The sequence below is a fragment of the Salmo trutta genome, chromosome 19 (assembly GCF_901001165.1).
Source record: "Salmo trutta chromosome 19, fSalTru1.1, whole genome shotgun sequence".
Lineage (NCBI taxonomy): Eukaryota > Metazoa > Chordata > Actinopteri > Salmoniformes > Salmonidae > Salmo > Salmo trutta.
The window spans coordinates 40819215-40846578 of NC_042975.1; the positions used below are offsets into that span (position 1 = coordinate 40819215).

The following is a 27364-nucleotide window of genomic DNA, read 5'->3' on the forward strand; positions in this document are numbered from 1 at the left end:
GGATGGTTAACATGAGCAATTGGATGGAATGTACATTTTTATATTGGTCATAACTTAATAACAATGTCCAGCAGCCTAGGTAAAGCTAGACAACATATTCTCTGGGCCACATACTTTCGATAAGCACAGCTCAAATAACTGTCTGGAGAAAATACATTTTAGTACTATTTCTGAAAACAAAGGAAACCACAGAGGCCATGTCACTTCCACCTCCCTTACAGCCTAGAACTGTGTGGGCTTTGTCAATCTATGCTCAAACCTTTTTACTGTTGGAGAAAGTAAGCTTTGTGCATCAGAACACAGCATGAAAATGCCTCCCACCCATAGCACTATCTTACACACACTTCCGTTGATAACCATTAATCATATTGGGGTCCAATATGGTCATGTTTCATTTGAAATGGTTAGTGGCCAGTCGTAAAATGTTAACCAGCTGCTGTTGTCGCCCAAAAACTCATACGAGTACATGAATATAGAATTAATTGAAAGCTTAATTGATCCAGCGAAACATAGTGACACTGATGACAAAGCCGCTCCTTCCTGTGAGTGAGGGACTACAGGAAGCCACATAAAGTGAGGTGAAGAACGTAAGTGGTCATCTCAGTGGTTGCAATAGAAAATATTTCACATGAATTTGGACAGAAGTTGCTTGAATATCTTACCAGCTTGGGCACTGTGGGTGAGGTGTTTTCTCTTTCTCCATACAATTTAAATGTGTTTAACTTTGAAAAAAGGCATAGCTCTTTGCCTACTTTAGAAACCTTTCAATGTAATTCGTTTCATACCATTTCATATTTTTGCTCTTAAGTCCTCAGAAGAAGGCAACATACACACTCAACAGAAAAATGTCATATCGGAATGCAACAAGTAATCACACAGAAACATCCCTCATCAGGAACGCAAATATAACAAATGATCTTGGTAATAAATTCTCAGATCCTATAGTAGGTGAGTCGTGTAATCATATGTAATGTGAGATGGAAAGCTTACTGGTGACAGTTTCTCAAGCTCTGATGTAACTGGTGAATATGTATTTTCTCAGGAGGTGGCAGATTAAACGGGATGTTCTACATTCTAATCAGTATTTCTGGATTTACTGTCACCATTGTCATTTTAATGGCAATTCTGTGGATGAGGAAGTAAGCTTACACCACTTGTAAAGCTATCAAACATTTGTGCCTTTCCTAAATACAGTATCGGCAGTAGATGTGACTGTTCCATACTGGATGCAAGTTTACTACACCAAATACAGCTGATAACATACAGTACCAGTCGAAAGTTTGGACACGCCTACTCATTCCAGGGTTTTTCTTATTTTTTTACTATTTTCTACATTGTAGAATAATAGTGAAGACATAAAAACTATGAAATAACACATATGGAATCATGTAACCAAAAAAGTGTTAAACAAATCAATCAATATTTTGTATTTTAGATTCTTCAAAGTAGCCACCCTTTGCCTTGATGACAGCTTTGCACATGCTTGGCATTCTCTTAACCAGCTTCACCTGGAATGCTTTTCCAACAGTCTTGAAGGAGTTCCCACATATGCTGAGCACTTGTTGACTGCTTTTCCTTCACTGTGGTCCAACTCATCCCAAACCATCTCAATTGGGTTGAGGTCGAGTGATTGTGGATGTCAGGTCATCTGATGCAACACTTCATCACTCTCCTTCTTGAAATGTTCCTGATTGACTGACCTTCATGCCTTAAAGTAATGATGGAGTGTTGTTTCTCTTTGCTTATTTGAGCTGTTCTTGCCATAATATGGACTTGGTATTTTACCAAATAGGGCTATCTTCTGTATACCACCCCTACCTTGTCACAACACAACTGATTGGCTCAAACACATTAAAAAGGAAAGAAATTCCACAAATTAACTTTTAACAAGGCACACCTGTTAATCGAAATGCATTCCAGGTGACTAACTCATGAACCTGGTTGAGAGAATGCCAAGAGTGTGCAACGCTGTCATCAAGCCAAAGGGTGGCTACTTTGAAGAATCTCAAATAGAAAATATATTTTGGTTTGTTTAACCTAAATTTATTTTCACCTAAAATGACAGACCCAAATCTAACTGCCTGTAGCTCAGGCCCTGAAGCAAGGATATGCATATTCTTGGTGCCATTTGAAAGGAAACACTTTGAAGTTTGTGGAAATGTGAAAGGAATGTAGGAGAATATAACACAATAGATCTGGTAAAAGATAATACAAAGAAAAAAACAATAGTTATTATGTATATTTTTGTACCATCATCTTTGAAATGCAAGAGAAAGGCCATAATGTATTATTCCAGCCCAGGTGCAATTTGGATTTTGTCCACCAGATGGCAGCAGTGTATGTGCAACGTTTTAGACTGATCCAATGAACCATTGTATTTCTGTTCAAGATTTTGTATCAAGACTTCCAAAATGTGCACAATTTGTTTATTAATAACTTTTCATGTTCAAAATTGTGCACTCTCCTCCAACAATAGCATGGTATTCTTTCACTGTAATAGCTACTGTAAATTGGACAGTGCATTTAGACTAACAAGAATTGAAGTTTTCTGCCCATATCAGATATGTCTATGTTCTGGGAAATTTTCTTGTCACTTACAACCTCATGCTAAGCGCATCAGCCTATGTTAGCTCAACCGTCCCGTGGACGGAACATCGATCCGGAAAAAGTAAACTTTTTTGGTTACTACGTGATTCCATGTGTTATTTCATAGTTTTGATGTCTTCACTATTATTCTACAATGTAGAAAATAGTAAAAATAAAGAAAAACTCTGAAACGAGTATGTGTCCACACTTTTGACTGGTAGTATAATACTACTAACATGCTTCATATCCTTTCCAGGTATCGCACTTTGATTCACACCATTCGAGACCTGCAGGGTGTTGAGGGTCTATTGGGCAGAGCTCCTCCATCTAACCCCACAGCTAGAAGTCCCCTAACCTTGAGGAAGTGTTTGGGGTGTGAGACTAGAAGCCATCCCACACGAGAGCTTGTCTCTGTCACTCTGGGACAGGAGTCACAGGACACCAGCTTAACCACTCCCCTTGAAAGGCAGACAACCAACTCTGCTTCTAGGTCTCTCTGGAGACCACGGCAAACTGTAAACTTACTGTGGAGAAAAAGCAACAGTGTAAAAAAAAATATTCTCATATTTGAATTTAGCTGTGAAATGGTGTAACAGTGTGGACTTCATTTCCCAGGGTTCCTGCTTCAACACGTCTGGGCTAGGTCTACAGCATATCATCAAAGCAGGGCGGGAAGGGGTGTACTACAAGGCAAAGATGATACGTGGCACCTGCAAGGGCCACTTCATTGTCACCTGCAAGACTATCAAAGAGGGTTAGGACACATCCATCAAGCTCACTAACACATGCATCCTCAATACCAAAAAGACAATGCACTTTAATCATTACAATAATATCAATCACAGAATAATGCCCTCCAATCCTCAACATCTGTAGGGGCTACTCACAGGAGAGTAGCCAGAGAGGTGAGCATCATGAGGAAGCTGGGTACCCACAAGAACGTGCTGCAGCTGCTAGACTGGAACATCACACAGGGTAAGAGTCACATACTACACTCTGCAAAAATATAAACGCAACATGTAAAGTGTTGGTCCCATGTTTCATGAGCTGAAATAAAAGATCCTAGACATCTTCCGTACTCACAAAACTCTTATTTCTCTCAAATGTTGGGCACAAATTGGGCACAAATTTAGAATATGTGGACAACTACAAATACATAGGTGTCTGGTTAGACTGTAAGCTCTCCTTCCAGACTCACATCAAACATCTCCAATCCAAAGTTAAATCTAGAATTGGCTTCCTATTTCGCAACAAAGCGTTCACTCATGCTGCCAAACATACCCTCGTAAAACTGACCATCCTACCGATCCTCGACTTCGGCGATGTCATTTACAAAATAGCCTCCAATACCCTACTTAATAAACTGGATGCAGTCTATCACAGTGCCATCCATTTTGTCACCAAAGCTCCATATACTACCCACCACTGCGACCTGTACGCTCTCGTTGGCTGGCCCTCGCTTCATACACATGTCGCCAAACCCACTGGCTCCAGGTCATCTACAAGACCCTGCTAGGTAAAGTCCCCCCTTATCTCAGCTCACTGGTCACCATAGAAGCACCCACCTGTAGCACGCGCTCAGTAGGTATATCTCTCTGGTCACCCCCATAGCCAATTCCTCCTTTGGCCGTCTCTCCTTCCAGTTCTCTGCTGCCAATGACTGGAACGAACTACAAAAATCTCTAAAGCTGGAAACACTTATCTCCCTCACTAGCTTTAAGCACCAGCTGTCAGATCAGCTCACAGATCACTGCACATGTACATAGCCCATCTATAATTTAGCCCAAACAACTACCCCTTCCCCTACTGTATTTATTTATTTTGCTCCTTTGCACCCCATTATTTCTATTTCTACTTTGCACTTTCTTCCACTACAAATCTACCATTCCAGTGTCTTACTTGCGATATTGTATTTACTTTGCCACCATGGCATTTTTTGCCTTTACCTCCCTTATCTCACCTCATTTGCTCACATTGTATATAGACTTATTTTTCTACTGTACTTATTTTTCTACTGTTTTACTCCATGTGTAACTCTGTGTTGTTGTATGTGTCGAACTGCTTTGCTTTATCTTGGCCAGGTCACAATTGTAAATGAGAACTTGTTCTCAACTTGCCTACCTGGTTAAATAAAGGTAAAATAAAAAATTAAATAAAAATTAGTTTACATCCCTGTTAGTGAGCATTTCTACTTTGCCGAGATAATCCATCCACCTGACAGGTGTAGCATATCAAGAAGCTGATTAAAAAGCATGATCATTACACAGGTGCACCTTGTGCTGGGGACAATAAATGGCCACTCTAAAATGTGACTTCTGAAGGTAATTGGTTGCACCAGATCTTATTTAGGGGCTTCAATTCTTTTCACTTTTTTTTAAACAAGTTATTTTTTCCTTTCACTTCACCAATTTGGACTATTTTGTGTAGGTCTATTACATGAAATCCAAATAAAAACCATTTAAATTACAGGTTGTAAAGCAACAAAATAGTAAAAACGCCAAGGGGGCTGAATGAATACTTTTGCAAGGCACTGTATGAACTGCAACTCAGTAAAATCTTATAAATTGTTGCATGTTGAGTTTATATTTTTGTTCAGTATCGTTTATTTAGCATTGATTGTTTCTGCATCTTGTCCCATGGTAAAAAGTGGAAAGGTGGTTTTGTGTGTATTTTATTTCCCTTTCCTCCAGCTCCTTACATGCTGATCCTAGAGTCGGTGAACAGTGGGACACTGCGTAGTTTCCTTCAAGTGAATCAAGACCAACTGAGCAGGGACAGTCAACTGCAAAATCTCTTCACCACAGCAGCATATCACATTGCCCATGCCATGAGACACCTGTGCTCTAAAATGGTACATTAAAATAATTCTAAATATCCATCAACAATGTCATATATTCAAATTTTTTCCTGTGGTCACCACACATACATATTTGACTACAGTCCCCATCAATTCTGTTCCACAATTGTTCATACTACAGGTGGTGCACTGTGACCTAGCCCTGAGGAACATTATGGTGAACCATTTTCCCAGAGAGCTGAAGCTGGCAGAGTTTGGACTGGCCCAAGACCTGACTCACAAAAGGAGCCATCGCAGCAGCTGCAAAGGGAACCACATGGTGAGGAGGACTGTACTGAAGTCACCCAGACATTGTGACCAGAGCATAAAGCTACCTCTGACTTGGCTGTTCTTTGTGCTTCGGTTCACAGCAAAGTGTGCCCCTGCGTTGGTATCCCCCAGAGTACTTCAGAAACAACTACTACAGCTTCAAAGGGGATGTCTGGGCATTTGGCATTGTGCTGTGGGAGATGCAAACATTTGGTAAGATGGAAAGAGCACCTGAGATGAACTGAATAAAATGTATTCACTAATGTATTAATAATGAGTCATTAATGATTCATCTTAATCTTAGGGACCTTACCATATCCTAACCTGGAAGCTCCAGAGTTGGTGGTGCGCTACGTCTGCTCTGGACAAAGAAACTCAGTACCAGAGACATGTAGGCCAGAGATGTGAGAAATGGTCCCCTTTCTGGTTAATTTTTAATGTAATATTTCCAAGAATATCGACTGCTCTTGTCTATTTGCATGATACTGGTGTGCTAGTAAACTGACCCCTTTACTTCTAGACTGCAGATGATTAGGGACTGTTGGCTGGAGCCCAACACCCAAAGGCCCTCCTTCAACGACATAGTCAGAGACCTGGAGAACATCCTGGAGGATGATGAAGTAAGTGTGACTTCTTCAGTTAGCATTCCTTCTGCATCTCATATCCTTCTCTGTGGATTCAAATTATTTAAGAGGCAATCTGGGCATGCAACATTTTACCTTTTCATGCAGTTCCTTGTTTTTGTATATTGTCTGCACTGCAGGATTACGTCAAAGTGGACAACGGAGTCCTAATGGCCAATATTGAATTTGGCGACCAAGGTCAAATCTAACCCACTCACCTTCACGGAGACTAAATATGTTTAAGTTACTTCAAGTAGCATAGCATGTTTGGATGTGCATGTTTGCAAAACCAGTTTTTTTCCTTTACTTAAGGTAGTAGGCAGTGGTGTAAAGTACTTAAGTAAAAATACTTTAAGTGCTACTTAAGTCGTTTTTTGGGGTATCTGTACTTCACTTGACTATTTATATTTTTGACAACTTTTACTTTTATTCCACAACATTCCTAAAGAAAATAATGTAATTTTTACTCCTTACATTTTCCCTGTAACCCAAAAGTACTCATTACATGAGGAAAATGGTCTAATTCACGCACTTATCAAGAGAACATCCCTGGTCATCCCTACATCCCTGGTCATCCCTACTCACTAAACACAAATACTTTGTTTCGAAATTATGAGTGTTGGAGTGTGCCCATGGCTATCCGTAAATTTTAAAAACAAGAAAATCATGTTGTCTGGTTTGCTTAATATAAGACATTTTAAATTATTTATACTTCTACTTTTGATACTTAAGTACATTTAATACCAAATACTTTTAGACTTTTACTCAAGTAATATTTTACTGGGTGACTTTCACATTTACTTGAGTCATTTTCTTTTAAGATATCTTTACTTTTACTCAAGTATGAAAATTGGGTACTTTTCCCACCACTGGTAGTAGGTCTACCACAATGAAACGATATAGAATAATGCATCCTAAAAGGCCTACAGATCCCCTCAGGTACAAATAATAAGAACATTATTCACGTGATACAGTATCTAACTGGTGCACAGGATTTGGTTCCAATGCAACATTTTCATTGTGTGTGTTAGAAAAGCTGTACATGTCATTAAATAGGCTACAATTGTTACTGATTTTGATATTCTTTAAGTCAATTTATGTGTAGCGTAGGCCAGGACTCAGGTTTTTGTCCAGGGGTTCATGCAAGAATTAGGGTTAGGCCTACTAAGATTTATGGATTTGAAATAAAGGGGAGTAGCAAGTTAGCCAGCTAAGTTCTTGAAAAAAGACACCACAAACACTGCTAGACAGTCTAGAGACACAGTCCCATGCCTATCTTTGGCAGCAGTGGGTAGTAACGCTCTACAAGTAACATGTACTTAAAGCTGCAACATGTACCTTTTTGGGTGACCCAACAAAAATTCACATAGAAATGTGAGTTAAAGATCTGTCATTCTATTTGAAAGCAAGTCTAAGAATGATATGTCTAAGAAGCGGTAGATCTGTTCTTTGTGAGCTATTTCTATGCTCCCCATTTTTTACTTTCGTTTTTATGTCTTTTATTTTTGGTTTTGTACACCAGTTTCAAACAGTTGAAAATACAATATTTTTGGTTATGGGCAAAAATATTTCACACTGGTTCAGATGGTACAATGATTCTCTAAACTAAACTTGTTTGTTTTGTTACATAAAATTCAATTAGGCAAACTATTAGAATTTTAGCAACCAGTAAATGGGAGAGCGATTTCTGCATAGTGCATCTTTAAGCACATTTTCCCCTTACAAAAAAGACTGCAGTTTTGAAATTGCAGTAAAAGTGCAGCAACTGCAGTCGACTTGTGGTATTTTGGACGCAGTAATTTCAGAATAACTGCAGTGTACTGCAGTTGAACTGCTGTTGAACTGCACTGAGACTGCAATCTTTTTAAGTAAGGGTTGGTGTCACTAGTACTTTTCTAGTTACTCTGTGGGCTGTACTTGAAGTAGCATGTTCCCGGGAGGGACGTTATGCTCACTGTCAACAACTGGTGCTGGTCATAGTGCTGGCAGGCTGAAATAATAAATTAATGTCAAATCAATTACACTAAGTTGTTGTTCTTTCTGTTTGCTGTTACAGTTTACCATATGGTATAACAATTACCAAACAAAATGTGTTAGTAGGCAATTCTGCCACTTTATAACCAGTTATTATGCTGTTATTAGCACTGCTGTAAGATTTTCTAAAAATTGTAGCTCTTTTTTTGTTAGTCTTACTGCACGATTTCTTGTTTTTGTCATTTTTAAGCTTCTGTATTGCCCTCTACAGCATACTACGATTCCTACGGTGCATTTCGTCTCCCATGATGCAATGCTCCGCCTAGTTAGCCTGCAGTTAGCTTAGCTAGCTGGCTATCAAACCCAGATTAAGCTTAGTCTAAATATATTGCTTACAGTATGTCATAAATTATGAGTACATTTCACATTACTTTCGGGTTGTAAATATATGATAATGCTTGCATTATGCTGAATATATGTTCATGTAATTGTCATCAACCAACTGCAATACACTCAAAAATAATTTACATTTAGGGTCTAACTAGCTACGCTAACCATAACACAGAGTTATTGTATCTAGTTAGTATGCTAGCTAGCCCGACTGCTACATCAGAAACAATAGTGTTTGCAACAATAACAGGAGAGTTTCATCTATAGAACTAATAAAAAGTGTGAAGTTTACAAGTAATCCAATACAACAAGGCACTACAAATTCGGTTGAGAATGCTGTTCATTGACTACAACTCAGCGTTCAACACCATAGTGCCCACAAAGCTCACCACTTAGCTAAGGACCCCGGGACTAAACACCTCCCTCTGGACTTCCTGAAGGGCCGCCCGGAGGTGGTAAGTGTAGGCAACTACACATTTGCCACGCTTATCCTCAACACTGGGGCCCCTCAGGGGTGTATGCTTAGTTTCCTCCTGTACTCCCTGTTCACCCATGACTGCGTGCCAAGCACAACTCCAACACCATCATTAAGTTTGCTGACGACACAACAGTGGTAGGCCTGATCACCGACAATGATGAGACAGCCTATAGGGAGGAGGTCAGAGACCTGGCAGTGTGATGCCAGGACAACATCTCTCTCAATGTGAGTAAGACAAAGGAGCTGATTGTGGACTACAGGAAAAGGAGGGCTGAAAAGGCCCCCATTAACATCAACGGGACTGAAGTGGAGCGGGTCGAGAGTTTCAAGTTCCTTGGTGTCCACTTCACCAACAAGCTATCATTGTCAAAACACCCCAAGACAGTTGTGAAGAGCGCACGGCAACACCTTTTTCCCCCTCAGGAGACAGAGGAAGAGGAAGGCCCAAAAAATTGTCAAAGACTTCAGTCACCCAGTTTACAGATATTATTAGACAAAGACAGCCTGAGCAACAAATTGCAGGGAGTTCCATTATAATCACAACTACAGACAGGTTATTATAAATCACTGAAAATGACTGTCCATAATTTAAAGTCACCTCATGGATCGTATTCAAAAACGTCACAGAGAAGCAATTTCCGGTTTTGTTCATCACTAAACAGTTAATAGACATGAAATCATAAAATTACACTAAAACAGTGTTGGACATCACTAAATGCTTCCTAATAACCAACCAAATGTTAAAAGGGGCTGACTTGTCCTTTAAGTAGTTTTCTGACCAGATCCTTCTTTACGCTTACGAGTAGTTCCTTAAGAGGGCTACTTTTACTTGAGTAAATTACAATCTAAATAACAGATTTTCAGTTCTCTACCCACCTCTGATCTTTGGCTTGTCTGACTATGTAATAAGATCAGCTTTAAAATGTTTTCCATATCAGCAAAGGTTTAAATGTAGGAGGGTAACGCTGATCCTAGGTCTGCATTGTCAGTGGCCTGCATCTGCGCTACGGATCATTTCGAATCTACGGAATGACGTTCATGAGTAACGTGATTTGCTGCTACGGTTCACAAAATTGGTTTCGTTCCACGACGTCTTCAATGTTGCAAACCATTACATGTATCTATTTACCACTGAAATAAAGGTGTGGAAAATACAATTTAGGGTAAGTTACCATGTCGCTGGCACCCAAGACAAGGGTGTATTTATAATTGGAGAATGATAGTGCTACGAGAGTCACAACTAACGTACTAGCTACTGTAGCTAGCTAGCAAACAGCTCGCTAGTAACTCGAGCTAACTAGCTAATGTGATGCATTTGACGGCTTCTAGGCTATTATACAAAATATAATTATATAGCTAGCTAATATGTGTGCCATACGTGGTTTAATATAAGTATTGATAGCCTTTTTTCCTTAAATTTTGGCAACTTTAGCTAGCTAGCAAACTAGGCAGCTAAGTTAGGTTAGTTAGCTAACAAACAAACATTCCAAACATTGTTTGTTATGTAGGGCAAACTAGCTCGCAAGATGACATGTCCTCTGTCCCTCATTTGTTTTGTGCATAGTAGCATCTAACTTGCTTGCAACGAGCTAGACATGCAGTGGGCCTTTACGAGCTAACGTCAGCTAGCTTAATATGTAACGTTAGTGTGGGCTTTTACCTAACTTTAGCTTATCTAAAGTTTGTGTTGCTTGCACAGCCTTGGAGTCCAAATGGGAGGAGCTGAAATCACTGCATGCCAAGCTTTGCTAGTAGTTAACGGGTTGCAATCATATTCATGCAACATTTTAGAAATCAGATGAGACTCAAATTAGATCTATTTAATGCAGACCATTTAAAGACTGATAAATGAACTCTCTCCATTCAGTTGTGTATGCTGTCGTAGACAAACACCCTTCTTAATCTTTTGGCCTGATTTTCTGTTTCCCCCACGTCCCAACAGTGGCTCTAAGCTCTCTGCCATGTCTTTGGAGAAGACCTCCGACCTGGCCAATGAGAACACATGCTTGCCGTCCTCGCTGACCCTTGACCTCCGCTCCCCACATAGTGCTCTGCTTGATTCTGACCTGAGCAAGAAGGCCAAAGGCACCACCACCTCCACCAAGAAGCGCCACAACTATGCCACATCCACACCTTTGGACCTGCTGAATGGCACCATGGGTAGCAATTGCATCGATGAGGAAGAGTCCAGTCAACAGAGAGAGGAGGAGAGGGTCCGGAACCAGGAGAACGAGCAGGGACAGCACTGCACCGGGACCAATGCCAAGTGGCTCAAGGAGGGTCAGAATCAACTTCGCAAAGTGGCAGAGAGGCAGCAGGACCAGAATATAAATTCTGACCAGGATTTGAATCACAACGAGAGCCCAGATGGAAACCCCAACCATAACTCTTTAGTGATGGACCAGCAGGAGGAAGACAGTGAGCAGAACCCCTCTTCTAAGACCCTGAGGTCCCTCTGCTCTGACCTGAATGAGCCTCTGCTGATCGACACCTTAGAGACCCCTCATGGGAAGGAGGAAGAGGAAGAAGAGAAAGAGGACAGGGATGAGGAAGAGTCTCTACTACTTCCAACAGGTGGAGAGAGGGACACAGACTCGTCTGAGGCGCAGAGTAGCAGTGAGTCTCAGAGATATGACAGTGGAGAAGTGAAGGACACATGCCTGCTGTTTCAGGGCAGAAACGCAGCACCCAGTGATGAGGACTCCAGTTGCATGTCACTGTCTCAGGGCAGCACAGCCAACAGCACGCCAGACAGTGACCCAGGTAAGAGGGGCAACAAAATGTCTTAACGATGGATGGGCTTTGAATGTAGGTTTGTGTGTAAGATTCACATTTTGTTTTTGTAATAAACGGGAAGTGGGACACAATCCAATTGTTTTCTAGGTTATCTTCTTATATTTATCTCACCGTTCCTCCTTGTTGTATAGAGTCTTACTGGGACCGCAGTGCGTTTGAGACGGACACAGACCTGCCTGCGGGGTGGATGCGGGTCAGAGACGAGTCGGGTACCTACTACTGGCACATTCCCACAGGCACCACCCAATGGGAGCCCCCCTCTCCTCTAGAGGAGGGAGAAGCCCCAGAAAGACCCTCCAGTACCTCCCCTGCCATCACACCCAACGTGGAGCCACAGGTGAGAGCTAGAGGATAGAGCGATGGGCCTTGTTGCCTTTTGTTGAGGACATTGTTCTTGCCATTTGATAGAAGACTACATTGTTCCACATACTGCATCAGGACTGAAGAAAAAATTGTCTGAGCAAGTGGATTGTACGTGCATTGACCCATCTGCCGGTACTCAATGCCTGCCTGTGCCGCACAGTCATTGTATTTCCATTAAGCACCCACTGCTAGTGCGAACTGTTTTGGTTTTCTAATTGGTCCTTGTCCTTTTTTAAATATATTTTCAGTTGATGTGGAATAGTCTCACCCAGTCCCACCCCAACAGGTTTAATGACGAGGAGTTCTGGAAGGTAAGGGCCAACTACTTGAAACAAGCCCAACATCAATGCAGTTTGAAATCCTTTACCTAAACATTGAACATTAAGATGTTCAATGTTTAAGTATCAACTGCTTAATATTTACTATATCAAATGTAGAAATATGATTGATGATTATTGACTACTTACTGTTGTTTTAAATTCAGGAGGAAGATGCCATGGCTGATCAGACCCTAAAGGATTTTGAAGGAGCCACATTGCGTTATGCCTCTATCAACCTCAAGTGAGTCTCCCACACCCCCACCCCCACCATGTATGGTGTCTGTTATCATTAGATGCTCCTGACTTGTGTAGATGACAACTAACTGATAGTCTGATTCCTTTCACCTCCTAGCTGCTCACAATCTGAAGAAAAGGAAAAGATGAACTCGCTCATCAATGACCCGGAGGCTAAGGTATGTACTCTCACACATGGACATAACCATCATTCCACTCCAATCCCACACATATTTTTCTCTGTCAACATTCAACCTAAGGTCAGTCGCTCTTTCTCTGTCCTCATGTCTTTGTGTGGCTTTATTAATAAGTGCATCGACAACATCGTCCTCAAAGTCACTGTACAGTGCATTCGGAAAGTATTCAGACCCCTTGACCTTTTCCATATTTTGTTACGTTACAGCTTTATTCTAAAATGTATTAAATAAAATAAAAATCCTAATCAATCTACACACTACCCCATAATAACAAAGCAAATACAGGTTTCTAGAAACATTTGCAAATACCTTATAATACCTCAAAAAATACCTTACTTACATAAGTATTCAGAACCTTTGCTATGAAACTCGAAATTGAGCTCAGGTGCATCCTGTTCCCATTCATCCTTGAGATGTTTATACAACTTTATTGGAGTCAACTGTGGTAAATTCAATTGATTGGACATTATTTGGAAAGGCACACACCTGTCTATATAAGGTCCCACAGTTGACGGTGCATGAGCAAAAACCAAGCCATGAGGTTGAAGGACTTGTCCGTTGAGTGCCGAGACAGGATTGTGTCGAGGCACAGATCTGGGGAAGTGTACCAAAACATTCTGTCAGCATTGAAAGTCCCCAAGAACACAGTGGCCTCCATCATTCTTAAATGGAAGACATTTGGAACCACCAAGACTCTTCCTAGAGCTGTCAGCCCGGCCAAACTGAGCAATCGGGGGAGAAGGGCCTTGTTCAGTGAGGTGACCCAAGAACCCGATGGTCAGAGTTCCTATGTGGAGATGGGAGAACCTTCCAGAAGGACAACCATCTCTGCAGCAATCAGGCCTTTATGGTAGAGTGGCCAGACAAAAGCCACTCCTAAGTAAAAGGCACATGACAGCCCGCTTGGAATTTGCCAAAAGGCACATAAAGGACTCTCAGACCATGAGAAACAAGATAATCTGGTCTGATGAAACTAAGATTGAACTCTTTGGCCTGAGTGTCAAGCGTCATGTCTGGAGGAAACCTGGCACCATCCCTACGGTGAATCATGGCGGTAGCAATATCATGCTGTGGGGATGTTTTTCAGCAGCAGGGACTAGGAGACTAGTCAGGATCGAAGGAAAGATGAACGGAGCAAAGTACAGAGAGATCCTTGATGAAAACCTGCTCCAGAGCACTCAGGACCTCCGACTGAGGCAAAGGTTCACCTTCCAACAGGAAAACGACCCTAAGCACATAGCCAAGACCACGCAGGAGTGGCTTCGGGACAAGTCTCTGAATGTCCTTGAGTGGCCCAGCCAGAGCCTGGACTTGAACCCGATCGAACATCTCTGGAGAGACCTGAAAATAGCTGTGCAGCGACGCTGCCCATCCAACCTGACAGAGCTTGAGAGGATCTGCAGAGAAGAATGGGATAAACTCCCCAAATACAGGTGTGCCAAGCTTGTAGTGTCATAGCCAAAAAGACTTGAGGCTGTAATTGCTGCCAAAGGTGCTTCAACAATGCACTGAGTAAAGGGTCTGAATACTTATGTAAATGCCATATTTCAGTTTTTATTTTTAATAAATGTGCAAACATTTCTAAAAAAAAGTTTTTTTTCTTTGTCATTATGTGTGTAGATTTAGAATAGTGCTGTAACGTAACAAAATGTTGAAAAAGTAAAGGGGTCTGAATTCTTTCCAAATTCACCTTATCCCAACCAGAAGCCATGGATTACAGGCAACATCTGCACTGAGCTAAAGGCTAGAACTGCCACTTTCAAGGAGCTGGACACTAATCGGGACACTTAAAAGAAATCCCACTACGCCCTCCGATGAGCCATCAAACAGGAAAAGCATCAATACAGGGCAAAGAATGAATCCTGCTACGCCGGCTTTGACGCTTGTCAGATGTGGCAGGGCTTGCAAACTATCACGAATTACAATGGGAAACCCAGCAATGAGCTGCCCAGTGACGTGACACTACCAGGAGAGCTAAATGCCTTCTATTCTTGCTTCGAGGCAAGCCACATTGAACCATGCATGAGAGCACCAGCTGTTCCGGGCGACTGTGTGATCTCGTTCTCCAAAGCCGACGTGAGTAAGACCTTTAAACAGGTCAACATTAACAAGGCCGCAGGGCCAGACGGATTACCAGGATGCGTACTGACCAGCTGGCAAGTGTCTTCACTGACATTTTCAACCTCGCCCTGAACCAGTCTGTAATACCTACATGTTTCAAGCAGAGCACCATAGTTTCTGTGCCTAAGAAAGCCAAGGTAATTTGTCTCAATGACTATCGCCCCGTAGCACTCAAATCTAGCCATGAAATGTTTTGAAAGGCTGGTCATGGCTCACATCAATGCCTTCACCCCAGACACCCTGAACCCACTCCAGTTCGCATACCGCCCCAACAGGGTCACAGATGACATAATCACTATTGCACTCCACACTGCCCTCTCCCACCTGGACAAGAGGAACACCTATGTGAGAATGCTGCTCATTGACTATTGCTCAGCGTTGAACACCATAGTGCCCTCCAAGGTCATCACTAAGCTCAGTACCCTGGGACTGAACACCTCCCTCTGCAACTGGATCCTGGACTTCCTGACAGGCCGCACCCCCGGTGGTGTAGATGGGCAACAACACATTAGCCACGCTGACCCACAACATGGTGTGGGCCCTCGGGTGCGTGCATCGTCCCCTCCTGGACTCCTTTTTCACCCACGACTCTGCCCGCGAACGACTCCAACACCATCATTAAGTTTGCTGACGACATGACTGTCGTAGGCCTGATCACCAACGACGATGAGATGGCCTATAAGGAGGTCAGTGACTTGGCAGTGTGGTGCCAGGATAACAACCTCTCCTTTTAACGTCAGCAAGACACAGGAGCTGATCATGGACTACAGGAAACGGCGGGCCGAGCTCGCCCCCATCCACATCGATGGGGCTGTAGTGGAGCGGGTCGAGAGCTTCAAGTTCCTTGGTGTCCACGTCATTAAGGAATTCACATGGTCCACACACCACCACAGTTGTGAAGAAGGCACGATAATGCCTCTTTTCCTTCAGGAGACTGAAAACCAACAGGACCCTGAAAAGCTTCTACCTCCAAGCGATAAGACTGCTACGTAGTTAGTTCAGGAAACGATTTGGTTAACTCTTTTGACTCATGCACACACTGAACTCTACCCACACACTCACCTACACTGACACTCCTACATACACTCACACATAACACATACACACAGGCATACTGTCGCGAAACACACACAATCCTCACAGAAGCTGCTACTACTGTTTATCTGTCATGTTGCCTAGTCACTTTACCCCTACCTATATGTACATATCTACCTCAATTACCTCGTACCCCTGCACATCAACTCTGTACTGGTACCCTGTGTATGTAGCCAAGTTATCGTTACACATTATGTATTTATTCCACGTGTTTTTATTTTTGCATTGTTGGTAAGCATTTCACTGTTAGTCTTCACCTGTTTGTGAAGCATGTGACAAATAAACATTTATTTGAATAGGTTTTTGCAGTCCGGTCACTGGGCTGGGTGGAGATATCAGAGGAGGAGATGGCTCCAGGGAAGAGCAGTGTGGCTGTCAACAACTGCATCAGACAGCTCTCCTACCACAAACACAACCTGCACGACACGGCTGGGATCTGGGGAGAGGTCAGAGAATGGCTTGTGTGTGGGAATATAACCTCATAATGTTGGTAGAACAATGTTTAGAGAAATGTTGTGTAATGTTTCCACACAGGGAAAAGACATGCTCCTTGTTCTGGAGAATGAAATCTTGAACCTGATAGATCCGTTGGGCCAGACTCTGCTGCACACCCAGCCTATCGTCAGCATCCGAGTGTGGGGAGTGGGCCGGGACAACGGCAGGCCAGTCCCCTGCTACTCTAACTATTCATTTTTATTTTATTAATATAATCTACAAATATCCGTTTTTGCCAGTTTGCTATAGGAAATGTTTCTTATTTTAATTTTATTTGCCTGGCTTTTAACTGAATCTCGAGTTGCCTTTTTGTGAATCCTGCTTTGTTTTCTGTTGAATTGATTTGGTGTTTTCTCTCTAACCTGCTGCGCTTGGGCACACAGGGAGAGGTAGTGTATTGTTGTATCCACCATCTTCCGTCACGTAGGTTGTGGTTGTCATAGTTACAACATTGGCTTGTCAGTTGATTCCACACCCCCATCCCATAATGCTTGATGTTTCTCACTCACACCCATGACTTTCGATCAGTTTCTCTGTGAAAGTAGCACCTATACACTGTACAAAACATTAAGAAAGCCTTCCTAATATTGTCCCTCCCCTTACCCTCAGAATAGCCTCAATTCATCGGGCATGGACTCTACAAGGGGTTGAAAGCGTTCCACAGGGATGCTGGCCCATGTTGACTCCAATGCTTCCCACAGTTGTGTCAAGTTGGCTGGATGTCCTTTGGGTGGTGGGCCATTCTTAATAAACACGGGAAACTGTTGCGTGTGAAAAACCCAGCAGCATTGCAGTTCTTGACACAAATCGGTGCGCCTGGCACATACTAACATATCATGTTCAAAGGCACTTTAAATCTTTGGTCTTGCCCATTCACCCTCTGAATGGCACACATACACAATCCATATCTCAAGGCTTTAAAAATCCTTCTTTAACCTGTCTCCTCCCCTTCATCTACACTGACTGAAGTGGATTGAACAAGTGAAATCAGTAAGCGATCATAGAATTCACCTGGTCAGTCTGTCATGGAAAGAGCAGGTGTTCTTAATGTTTGTACACTCAAGTGTAGACTAGCCATCAATAATAGTCAGACTATGTTAAGTGTTCTCTGTCATAATTGTGGTTACATTTGTTCATTGTATTTTTGAAAACTTACACTGTTAGGTTGATAGTTCTCTTGAGTAGAGACTGAACAATATTCGTCAAAGATCCTGATCAGTATTGACTGATTTCAGCATTGTCCATTGCATCAGCTTCATTTGTCATGATCAGCCTTTATAACAGCCTCTTTCTCTGGTGATACCTCTTTTTGTTTGTGCTAACTTTAGGGACTTTGCCTACGTGGCGAGAGACAAACTGACTCATGTTCTGAAGTGCCATGTGTTCAGGTGTGACACACCTGCTAAGAACATTGCCACGAGCATGCATGACATCTGCTCTAAGGTAAGCCCATCTGCTATGGTGCACTGCCCCATACTCTGGTCTCCACATTTAACTTTTTTCACATGACTTTGAAACTGTGGTTCAGGGGTGGATGTTTGTCCTCATTTTTTCAAATGTTGAGTTTAAGGCTAAACTGTCTTTCCTTATCTGTAGATAATGGCCCAGAGGAAGTCATCCAAGTCCTCTCTGAACAGACTCAACATAGACCCCTCTAAACTGGCAGACATTCCTTTCCAGGGTAAAACACTGGCACTTTTACTATGACTATTAGGGATGCAACGGTACAGTGAGCCCACGGTTCGGTATGTATCACGGTTTGTGGGCCACGGTTTCAGTGTCTTTATATTTAAGAAAAGTGTGTGTTTGTATGACTCTCATACAGAGGATGAGTTTGCAACACGTAGCTCTTCATCTCCCAATCCAGTACATAGTCAACTGTCACAGTGAGGTAGCTTTGAGTTGCTCTGGAGGTCCAACTATCAGTGGAGAGAGCTAGATGGGGTATCTGTGTCCAATATGATGTTTCATCGAGTTTGGGAATTACTTTGCTGCTGAAATGTGTGCAGGAGGGGACATTGTAACGCAGTTAAAACATATTCCATCAGGTGACAAAGTACTGAGTCAGCAACCACCGAATAGGGCTGCAAATCTTTGGCTATGAATACACCCACTGCTTTCGTTATTTATTTGTTTTTCTGAATTTGTCGCAAATTGTTGTTAGATGGCAGCAGCGGGAGAATGTGGTGTTTTCGCTAACGGGTGGACTCCTTGCTCCAGCGCCACCTGCAAGGGATACCGCAGGGTGATGGCCACGTAAATTACACATCATGTTAGAAGTGTTTCCACACGAGTCGCCGAGTGGCAAAGCAATGCTTGCAGACTGTACTTTGTTTACGGTCTTCTTACCCTCGTCATCGTATTTAACGCTGCATCCAAAATTTTCCCACACAGCGGATTTGAAAGACAGCGGTGCTTATTCAAATTTGCATCTCTCTGTCTCGCTGGCGCTCGCCATAGTCACGTTAGAGCTGAGAGAATATTTATTTTTAGTTTCCCCTCTCTTCATGGGGCCCCTTTAGGGAGGTTTCCTACTGAGATGTCATTGCAAATCGTCCATTGGTTGTTTAATTAAGGGGAGGGGGTTGCGGTCACTGCGGTTGTCACATTTTGAGACATTGCTGTGGAGTAAAGTTTGTCAGCCCACGGGAGCCCCCTACCGGCCACAAACTGCGCATTTGGTTCTGTGGATTTGAATGTACCACGTGCGTGTAGTCTGCAGCGCAATAAGCACGTTTTGGAAATTATAGGAAAATGACAGGCATACCATAATTCCGCGGTTCACATATGCGTATTGAATTTTAGGGGGCATACCGAACGTTTCGATAACATACTGTTGCTTTCCTAATGACTATATACTTTATGTATAATCTGAAACCAAATGCATCTATGGGCTCCTTCAGGTCCTTTGTATGGTTTTTAGCATGAGGTATTCTGTCTCTCTCACTCTGCTCTATTCTCCCTTCAGAATTCCCTGCACCAAAGAATGAGCTAGTCCAGCGCTTCCAGGTATGTTACCTGGGTAACGTGCCAGTGGCCAAACCCGTAGGTAAGGAACGCTTTGGTAAGGAATGCTTTTTCTTCTCTTTCCTAGCTGTTGTGTTGGTGTATCTTGTGGTGTTTTGATCTATGTTTCAGGGAAACTTCTCGGCCACTGCCTGTATTTAACATTCCACTTGTCCTCCTGTATGTTGGTACAGTGTTTAAATGAATGCTAACTTTCTACTAAGTTCCGTTTCACTCAATGAAATGCATTCAATACACATTTACATAGTTGAATGTCTCAAATTATTGCACGTATTCTACTAATTTCTCCTACAGATTGTGATACTGATTTCTTACTGTGTGAAGTCTCAACTTCAATGAGCTATCCTCTTGTTATGGATATTGAGCTTTTAACTCTTGGTTTTCAGTGAATTATGAACAAACACATTTCTTGTAATTCCTTCCATTTTCCTAATATTCTCAGGTATTGAGTGTACTCAGACAGATGTACAGTGCATTTGGAAAGTATTCAGACCCCTTGACTTTTTCCATGTTTTGTTACGTTACAGTCTTATTCAAAAATGTATTAAATGTTTTTTTTCCCCTCATTAATATACACACAGTACCCCATAATGAGAAGGCAAACACATGTTTTTAGAAATGTTAGCAAATGTATATTTAAAAAAAATCACATTTACATAAGTATTCAGACCCTTTACTCAGTACTTTGTTGAAGCACATTTGGCAGCGATTACAGCCTCGAGTCTTCTTGGGTATGATGCTACAAGCTTGGCACACCTGTATTTGGGGGAGTTTCTCCCATTCTTCTCAGCAGATCCTCTCAAGCTCTGTCAGGTTGGATGGGGAGCGTCGCTGCACAGCTATCAGTTCAAGTATAGGCTCTGGTTGGGCCACTCAAGGACATTCAGATACTTGTCCCGAAGCCACTCATGTGTTGTCTTGGCTGTGTTCTTTGGGTCGTTGTCCTGTTAGACTGGGAAGCAGGTTCACCTTCCGAGGTTCTTAATCCCTTGGAGCAGGTTTATATCAAGGATCTTTCTGTACTTTGCTCCGTTCATCTTTCCCTCGATCCTGACGAGTCTCCCAGTCCCTGCCGCTGAAAAACATCCCTACAGCATAATGCTGCCTCAGCCATGCTTCATTGTAAGGATGGTGCCAGGTTTCCTCCAGATGTGACGTTTGGCATTCAGGCCAAAGAGTTCAATCTTGGTTTCATCAGACCAGAGAATCTTGTTTCTCCTGGTCTGAGAGTCCTTTAGGTGTCTTTTGGCAAAATCTAAGCTGGCTGTCATGTGCCTTTTACTTAGGAGTGGCTTCCTGGGGCGGCAGTGGTTAGCGTTGGGCCAGTAACCGAAAGGTTGCTGGATCGAATCACCGACCTGACAAGGTAAAAATCTGTCATTCTGCCTCTGAGCAAGGCAGTTAACCCACAGTTCCCTGGGTGCCAAAGACGTGGATTCCAATTAAGGCAGCCCCCCACACCTCTCTGATTCAGAGGGGTTGGGTTAAATGCGGAAGACACATTTCAATTGAAGGCATTCAGTTGTACAACTGACTAGGTATCCCCTTTTCCCTTTCCCCGTCTGAACACTCTACCATAAAGGCCTGATTGGTGGAATGTAGCAGAGATGGTTGTCCTTCTGGAAGGTTCTCCCATCTCCACAGAGGAACTCTGGAGCTTTTACCATCGGGTTCTTGGTCACCTCCCTGAACAAGGCCGCCCTCCCCCGATTGCTCAGTTTGGCCGTGTGGCCAGCTCTAGGAAGATTCTTGGTGCTTCCAAACTTCTTCCATTTAAGAATGATGGAGGCCACTGTGTTCTTGGGGACCTTCAATGCGGCAAAACATTTTTGGTACCCTTTCCTCAGATCTGTGCCTCGATACAATCCTGTCTCTGAGCTTTACGGACAATTCCTTCGACCTCATGGCTTGATTTTTGCTCTGACATGCACTGCCAACTGTGGGACTTTATATAGACAGATGTGTGCCTTTCCAAATCATGTCCAATCAATTGAATTTACCGCAGGTGGACTCCCAAGTTGTAGAAACATCTCAAGGATGATCAATGAAAAAATGAAGCACCTGAAATCAAATTAGTCTCATATCGAAGGGTCTGAATAGTTATGTAAATAAGGTATTTCTGTTTTATTTATATTTATATATTTGCACAAAAATCTAAAAACCTGTTTTCGCTTTGTCATTATTGGGTATTGTGTGTAGAGTGATGAGGATTCAATCCATTTTAGAAAAAGGCTCTAATGTAACAATGTTGAAAAGGGGAATGGGTCTGGATACTTTCCGAATGCACTGGTTGTTATTCCTATCCAGGTATGGACCTAGTTAACGTTGCCCTCGACACAGCAATGAATTCCAAAGACAAGGAAGAGTGGACGTCAGTTACTGTGAACGTGGCTTCAGCCACACTTACCATAATCACTGCTGAGGTGAGCACACATAGATGGTCGCACTCAAATGTACATGCACAATCTCTATTTTTTTTTTATGTCTTTCCAATTTGAAGGTCTGAGGTTGTTTAAGTTTCTGTGGGAATAGAACCGAAGGTGTCCTGTTGTGTTTCAGACAGAGGAGGTTCTGTCAGAGTGCCGGGTGCGGTTCCTGTCCTTCATGGGCGTGGGGAAGGACGTCCACACCTTCGCCTTCATCATGGCCGAAGGCCCCGGGGACTTCATCTGCCACATGTTCTGGTGTGAGCCCAACGCAGCCAGCCTCAGTGAGGCCGTGCAGGCCGCCTGCATGGTGAGTGCAATGTTTCCATCAGCCAGTAATTGCTGGCTTTTGTCCGATTAAAAATGAATTGTCCAGCAGAAAATATCCTGTTAAATCAATATCCTCTATAAATCACATAGGCTGTTCATGGAGCTTGGTTCAGGTTGTCTTTCGATTGCATCATCTCTCTACTCTGCCTGTCTGTTTTGAGCTCACACTCTCGCTAGTAAACTTTCAACATTGTATCAACTGAGCTCTGCCCGCAAAGATTCAAGCGCCATTGAGTTTGTGACAGCTGTGTGCAGACAGGAGAGAAGTGTTCCGCTATTTTATGTTTTGCTAGATATCCCTATAAGAAAATGTACGGAAATGTCATAGAAGGGCAGCATAGAGGAGTATTTAGATGAAGTCATTTTGCTTCCCTCTAATCTAATGCTTGGTTGTGTAGTTAGCTTAAAAATGTCCAAAACAAAGCCAACTAGCTAGCTTGATTTGCAAACTAGCTACTGTACCAAGGATGGAGGCACAGACAAGTGGAAAAATAGATTGACACTGAAACAGAGAATATTTACAAGCCTGGTGGACAGAAACGTGCATTGTGCAAGTAGCCAACGTTGACTTGGTAGGCTATCATTCCTCCTTGCATAATTATTGTAGTCACTTCCATGTGATGTCAGTAAATCGGCAGTGTGTAGTCCTGAAAAAGCATTACCCTACAAATTACTGCATTCGGATGGGTTCTTATTTGATATGCCAACTTTTTCAGAAACACTGGGTGAGTGGTTCTTCTCGATATGAGGAGTTTGCAGGGATTGGACTGTTTTACGAAGAGAAAATAGTAAACATACACAGCCTTGTTGCACCATATATTTTGAATCCCAAGTTTATATTTCGAATGAGATTTGGTGCTAATGTTGTGTGCCTGTTGACAGCTGCGCTACCAGAAGTGTCTGGACGCCAGGCCGCCCAGTACCAGCTCCTGCCTGCCAGGCCCGCCGGCTGACTCCGTGGCACGCCGTGTGGGCTCAAGTGTCAAGAAGGGAGTTCAGAGCCTGCTGGGCAGCTTCAAGAGGTCTGGATCCCAGACGCCCTGAGAGGTGCCAACTAACCCACTACACACCACTCCACCCCCAGGCCAAGCCCACCATGATAGCCATGGTTCTCCTCACTCCTCCACTGCCTCTCTATCGCCCCCATTCTGAGGTGTTATGGTAGAACCTGCTTCCCTTCTCATGGGCAGTGTGGGCTGCCTGTTGGGTTGGGGTACCTGTAAACCTAGCGCTGCGCACAGCTGCTCCATGCGTTACACTTCCTTCACTTCACCCTTGGTTGGACAAGTAGGCCATCTTTTCCTTCACTTGTTTGTTTAATCTGTGAATTATTAAAGGTGCAGAAGTTATCTCAATATCAAATAATTTCTGGGTAAGAATAAAGTACCTTACTGTGATATGTTTTCAGTTAAAATGGTCAAAAACTAACAAAAATAGCTTTTTAGCAAAGAGCAATTTGTCAAGAATTTAGCTATGACTGTCAGGGAGTGGTCTGAGGGGGGGACTGAAAATGATATTTTATAGGAAGAGATGTTTGGAACTCTTTCTTATTGGTCTGTTAAGAGGAAACTGCTGGACTCTTGGACAGTGGTTTGAATGACAGCAAGAGTTGGTTAAACTTGGTCTAGTTTACAAAGTACCAACACTAATTATGCTTAGGAAAACAGTTCCGTTCTGTAACATTGTCTCTATTTGTTTTGCAGAACAAATATAGTATATTAATTGTGAAAATAGAAATGGAAGATGTGCAATTGAATTGTGAATGTGGTTGAGCTCATGCCATGTGCTTGTGGCACTATCATGTTGGTTTTCATTTCAAAATGGATATAGACTTGAAAGAAATTAGAAACAGTGGCATGAGAAGTCTACATAAAATGCAGCATGGTGAATAAGTGTTGAGCTGGAAGCACTAAAACATGCTAGCTAGCTAGCTAGCTAGCTAATATAATATTTGGCAAATAAATATTTTGGATATATATAGTTTGTATAGTACATTTGTTGTCTTGCCGTTTTGTTTAAAGTCCCCTCTTCCTTCTGGGGGAGCTGGTAAACCAGCAAGTGCATTATCTTTATTTTATAGCAGCATTTTTATTTGTATGTGTATTGCAAATTGCAGTAAAATGTGTATAGTTCAACTCCTCAAATCTAAAATGGAGATGGCATACTTTTAGAGCATGACTCAAGTTTTAGTGAAACCTCTCAAGTCTCAAAGAAAGCTTAGGCTATCTGTTACTGCACTCCAAGTGGACAGTATGTTGGAGGAAGATGGAAGAATTCAGATGACACAGCTAAAAGAATCGTGTGTTTTATGGTGGTCCTCTTCAGATCTATTGTGTGGAAATGGACCTGAAGTTGATTTTATCATCCTTTTTTTAATGATCAGATGTTAGTCTGTTGTGTAACCACATACTTTTTTATCTGTTTAACCATTTATTTTTTTATTTTTACACGTGTTAATTGTTTTCCTATACTCCATTCTGTATGTCTAAACATGTTTTGTGTGTTTAATTTAGCTACATCTGAGCAGTGACAGAGCTATTTATAGCTACCCCCTTGTCCTTTCAAACTGTTTATAAGATCTGACAACTTTTATGCCTCCTAATTAATTGGGTCTAAGGGATGAAACACTATCATTGTGATAGACATGTCACTGAACTTGACAGCGTCTGTCAGTAACTCAAGTCATTTAACTCCCACTTCCTTTTTTAATTTGTTTTTAAGCTCCTGACTGCCCTCTGCTGGGCTTAAGAATAGTTATTTTTCATTAGCAGTGTGTCTGACAACACAACAGGAGAGCTAACAGGCCTGATGCATTTTGTTGTGCAAAGATTGTAATACGGAAAGTATTTTTTACCCACAGTGTTTGTCTATGAAAGAGTCAGACTGAAGTATGTGTGGAAGTTTCCTTCTTAGCGTGCAGTATGTGTAAATCATATAAACACATCTTTAAAATACACTATCCCATAGTTGACTGATGAGAGCGTAGTCTTCCCTTTTTGTTTTTGAATGCAGTTGGTTAAAAATACTTTCTTTTTTTAATGAAATTATTATATTTTTCTAAGTGTGTGTGTAACATATCTGTGAGATGGAGATGCCTTTTTAGCCTCAGTTCCTACCACTATGTGGTCACTGGTGCAGCAGTGTTTTCAAATCTGTATCGCCATACTAGTTATCCCCCTCCTTCACTTTATTGCGCCACATTTCTCCAGCTCTCATCTGTTTTGGACAGCAATTTGACCAGACAAGAAGCCATAGGTTAGGCTTTGGTCTGGCTTTAGTTGCTCGCTCACTCTTAAGTACTGACTAATAAAAACATAGATACGTGTATGTACAATGTAGGTTTTTTTTGTACCTGAATTTGTGCGGTTTTCATCACTCCTATAATCTTTTACTCCTTACTCTACACACTAAGTACTCTACACTACTTACTGTAATTGTCAGACATTGGTTGCATTGTACAAACAGAGCTTCCTGGTGTTAGTATATCATTTATTTTTAATTTACACTGTAATATTGCACCATGCTTTGAGGCCTCAAAAATACTTTCAAGAATTTGTGCATGTTGTGGCTTTAGATGTGACTGTACATTTCACATGTCAAATGTTTTCCCTTCCATTTCAACAGTGACTGTCACTACACATGTCCCTAATCCACTTATTGCTCACCCGTTTCTTTTGTTTTGCTGAGAAAGCGTTTATAACCCATTTTATATATTCACTCCAGTGTAGATGTCAACCGGTGGGCGCACTTTGCATGGCTGTTATATAAGGACTGACCCTAGCTTCTCAGAACAGGGGAGCACAGAGGGTCCTCAGTGTGTTTTCAGCTCTGCAAGGACAAATATAGGCCACGATGGGAAGTCTGAGTACTGGTATACGTTTGCCCTACTAACAAAAACCCCATCGGATTGTCAATGTAGATTCCTTGTTGTAATGCTCAAGATATTTAGGTTGCTTTGGTGATGTTCAAGGTTACATATTTGTCTTAAGGATTAATCATTGCAATAAAAATGAGTAATACATGCGTTTCTTTAACTTAAGATAAATTATTGAATGATTACATGTGTTGAAGTTAATAAACAGACTTTGATCCAAATGTACTGCAACACTAATATAATAGGGCTCTGATCATGTCCTCTGTCATAGGCCATGGAAAATATCTAGGTTCAGTTTTTAACAAACGTGAACTTTTATATATATCTGCCTTTTTTTTGTTTCAGATGTGTTCAGTGTGCTGTTAACCGTTCGATGTGAGGTATTTATTAAGCCTTATTAAGGAAACCTTACAGTGAAGTGATGCCGTTTGTTCACACTCCTGTATGTCAGCCATGTGTATTTTTTTAGGTTCTGTTTTCTGAAGAATGTAAATGAGGTGTGTGTGTGTGTGTATATACAGTACCAATTAAGTTTGTTCACCTACTCATTCAAGCATTCTTTATTTTTAATATTTTCTACATTGTAGAATAATAGTGAGACATCAGAACTATGAAATAACACATGGAATCATGTAGTAACAAATGATAGTCCCACTAAGTGCAAACCAGATGGGTTGGCATATCGCTGCAGAATGCTGTGGTAGCCATGCTGGTTAAGTGTGCCTTGAATTCTAAGTAAATCACAGTGTCACCTTGTGTTTCTTGGCCCAAGCAAGTCTCTTCATCTTATTGGTGTCCTTTAGTAGTGTTTTCTTTGCAGCAATTCGACCATGAAGGCCTGATTCATGCAGTCTCCTCTGAACAGTTGATGTTGAGATGTCTGTTACTTGAACTTTGTGAGTCCTTTATTTGGGCTGAAATTTCGTAGG

The 27364-nt window shown here is 42.0% G+C and overlaps 2 protein-coding genes across 8 annotated transcripts; both read left to right on the forward strand.

The window, feature by feature from the left end:
* Positions 1-16: 16 nt before the first annotated feature.
* On the forward strand, positions 17-6683 carry LOC115154591 (fibroblast growth factor receptor homolog 1-like). 4 transcript variants are annotated; one of them, XM_029700986.1, is made up of 12 exons: positions 17-679; positions 809-948; positions 1043-1139; positions 2843-3101; positions 3202-3340; positions 3463-3561; positions 5277-5437; positions 5565-5702; positions 5794-5905; positions 5997-6096; positions 6213-6312; positions 6456-6683. In XM_029700986.1, the coding sequence occupies exons 2-12, from the start codon at positions 846-848 to the stop codon at positions 6522-6524; spliced, it is 1377 nt and encodes a 458-aa protein (XP_029556846.1). In that variant the 5' UTR covers positions 17-679; positions 809-845; the 3' UTR covers positions 6525-6683. The 4 variants fall into 4 exon arrangements, with proteins under 4 accessions (XP_029556846.1, XP_029556845.1, XP_029556847.1 ...); XM_029700985.1 differs by having other exon boundaries at positions 17-675; XM_029700987.1 differs by having other exon boundaries at positions 17-587.
* A 3490-nt stretch (positions 6684-10173) lies between these two features.
* Positions 10174-26595, forward strand: LOC115154588 (amyloid-beta A4 precursor protein-binding family B member 1). Of its 4 annotated transcripts, none has more exons than XM_029700974.1 (15): positions 10174-10320; positions 11100-11920; positions 12085-12290; positions 12565-12627; positions 12801-12877; positions 12989-13049; positions 16583-16729; positions 16818-16945; positions 17162-17167; positions 18107-18221; positions 18375-18459; positions 19747-19842; positions 22113-22228; positions 22365-22541; positions 23444-26595. In XM_029700974.1, exons 2-15 carry the CDS (start codon positions 11119-11121, stop codon positions 23603-23605), a joined length of 2241 nt encoding a protein of 746 aa, XP_029556834.1. In that variant the 5' UTR covers positions 10174-10320; positions 11100-11118; the 3' UTR covers positions 23606-26595. The 4 variants fall into 4 exon arrangements, with proteins under 4 accessions (XP_029556834.1, XP_029556836.1, XP_029556835.1 ...); XM_029700976.1 differs by having other exon boundaries at positions 19747-19827; XM_029700975.1 differs by lacking the exon at positions 17162-17167.
* Positions 26596-27364: the final 769 nt, after the last annotated feature.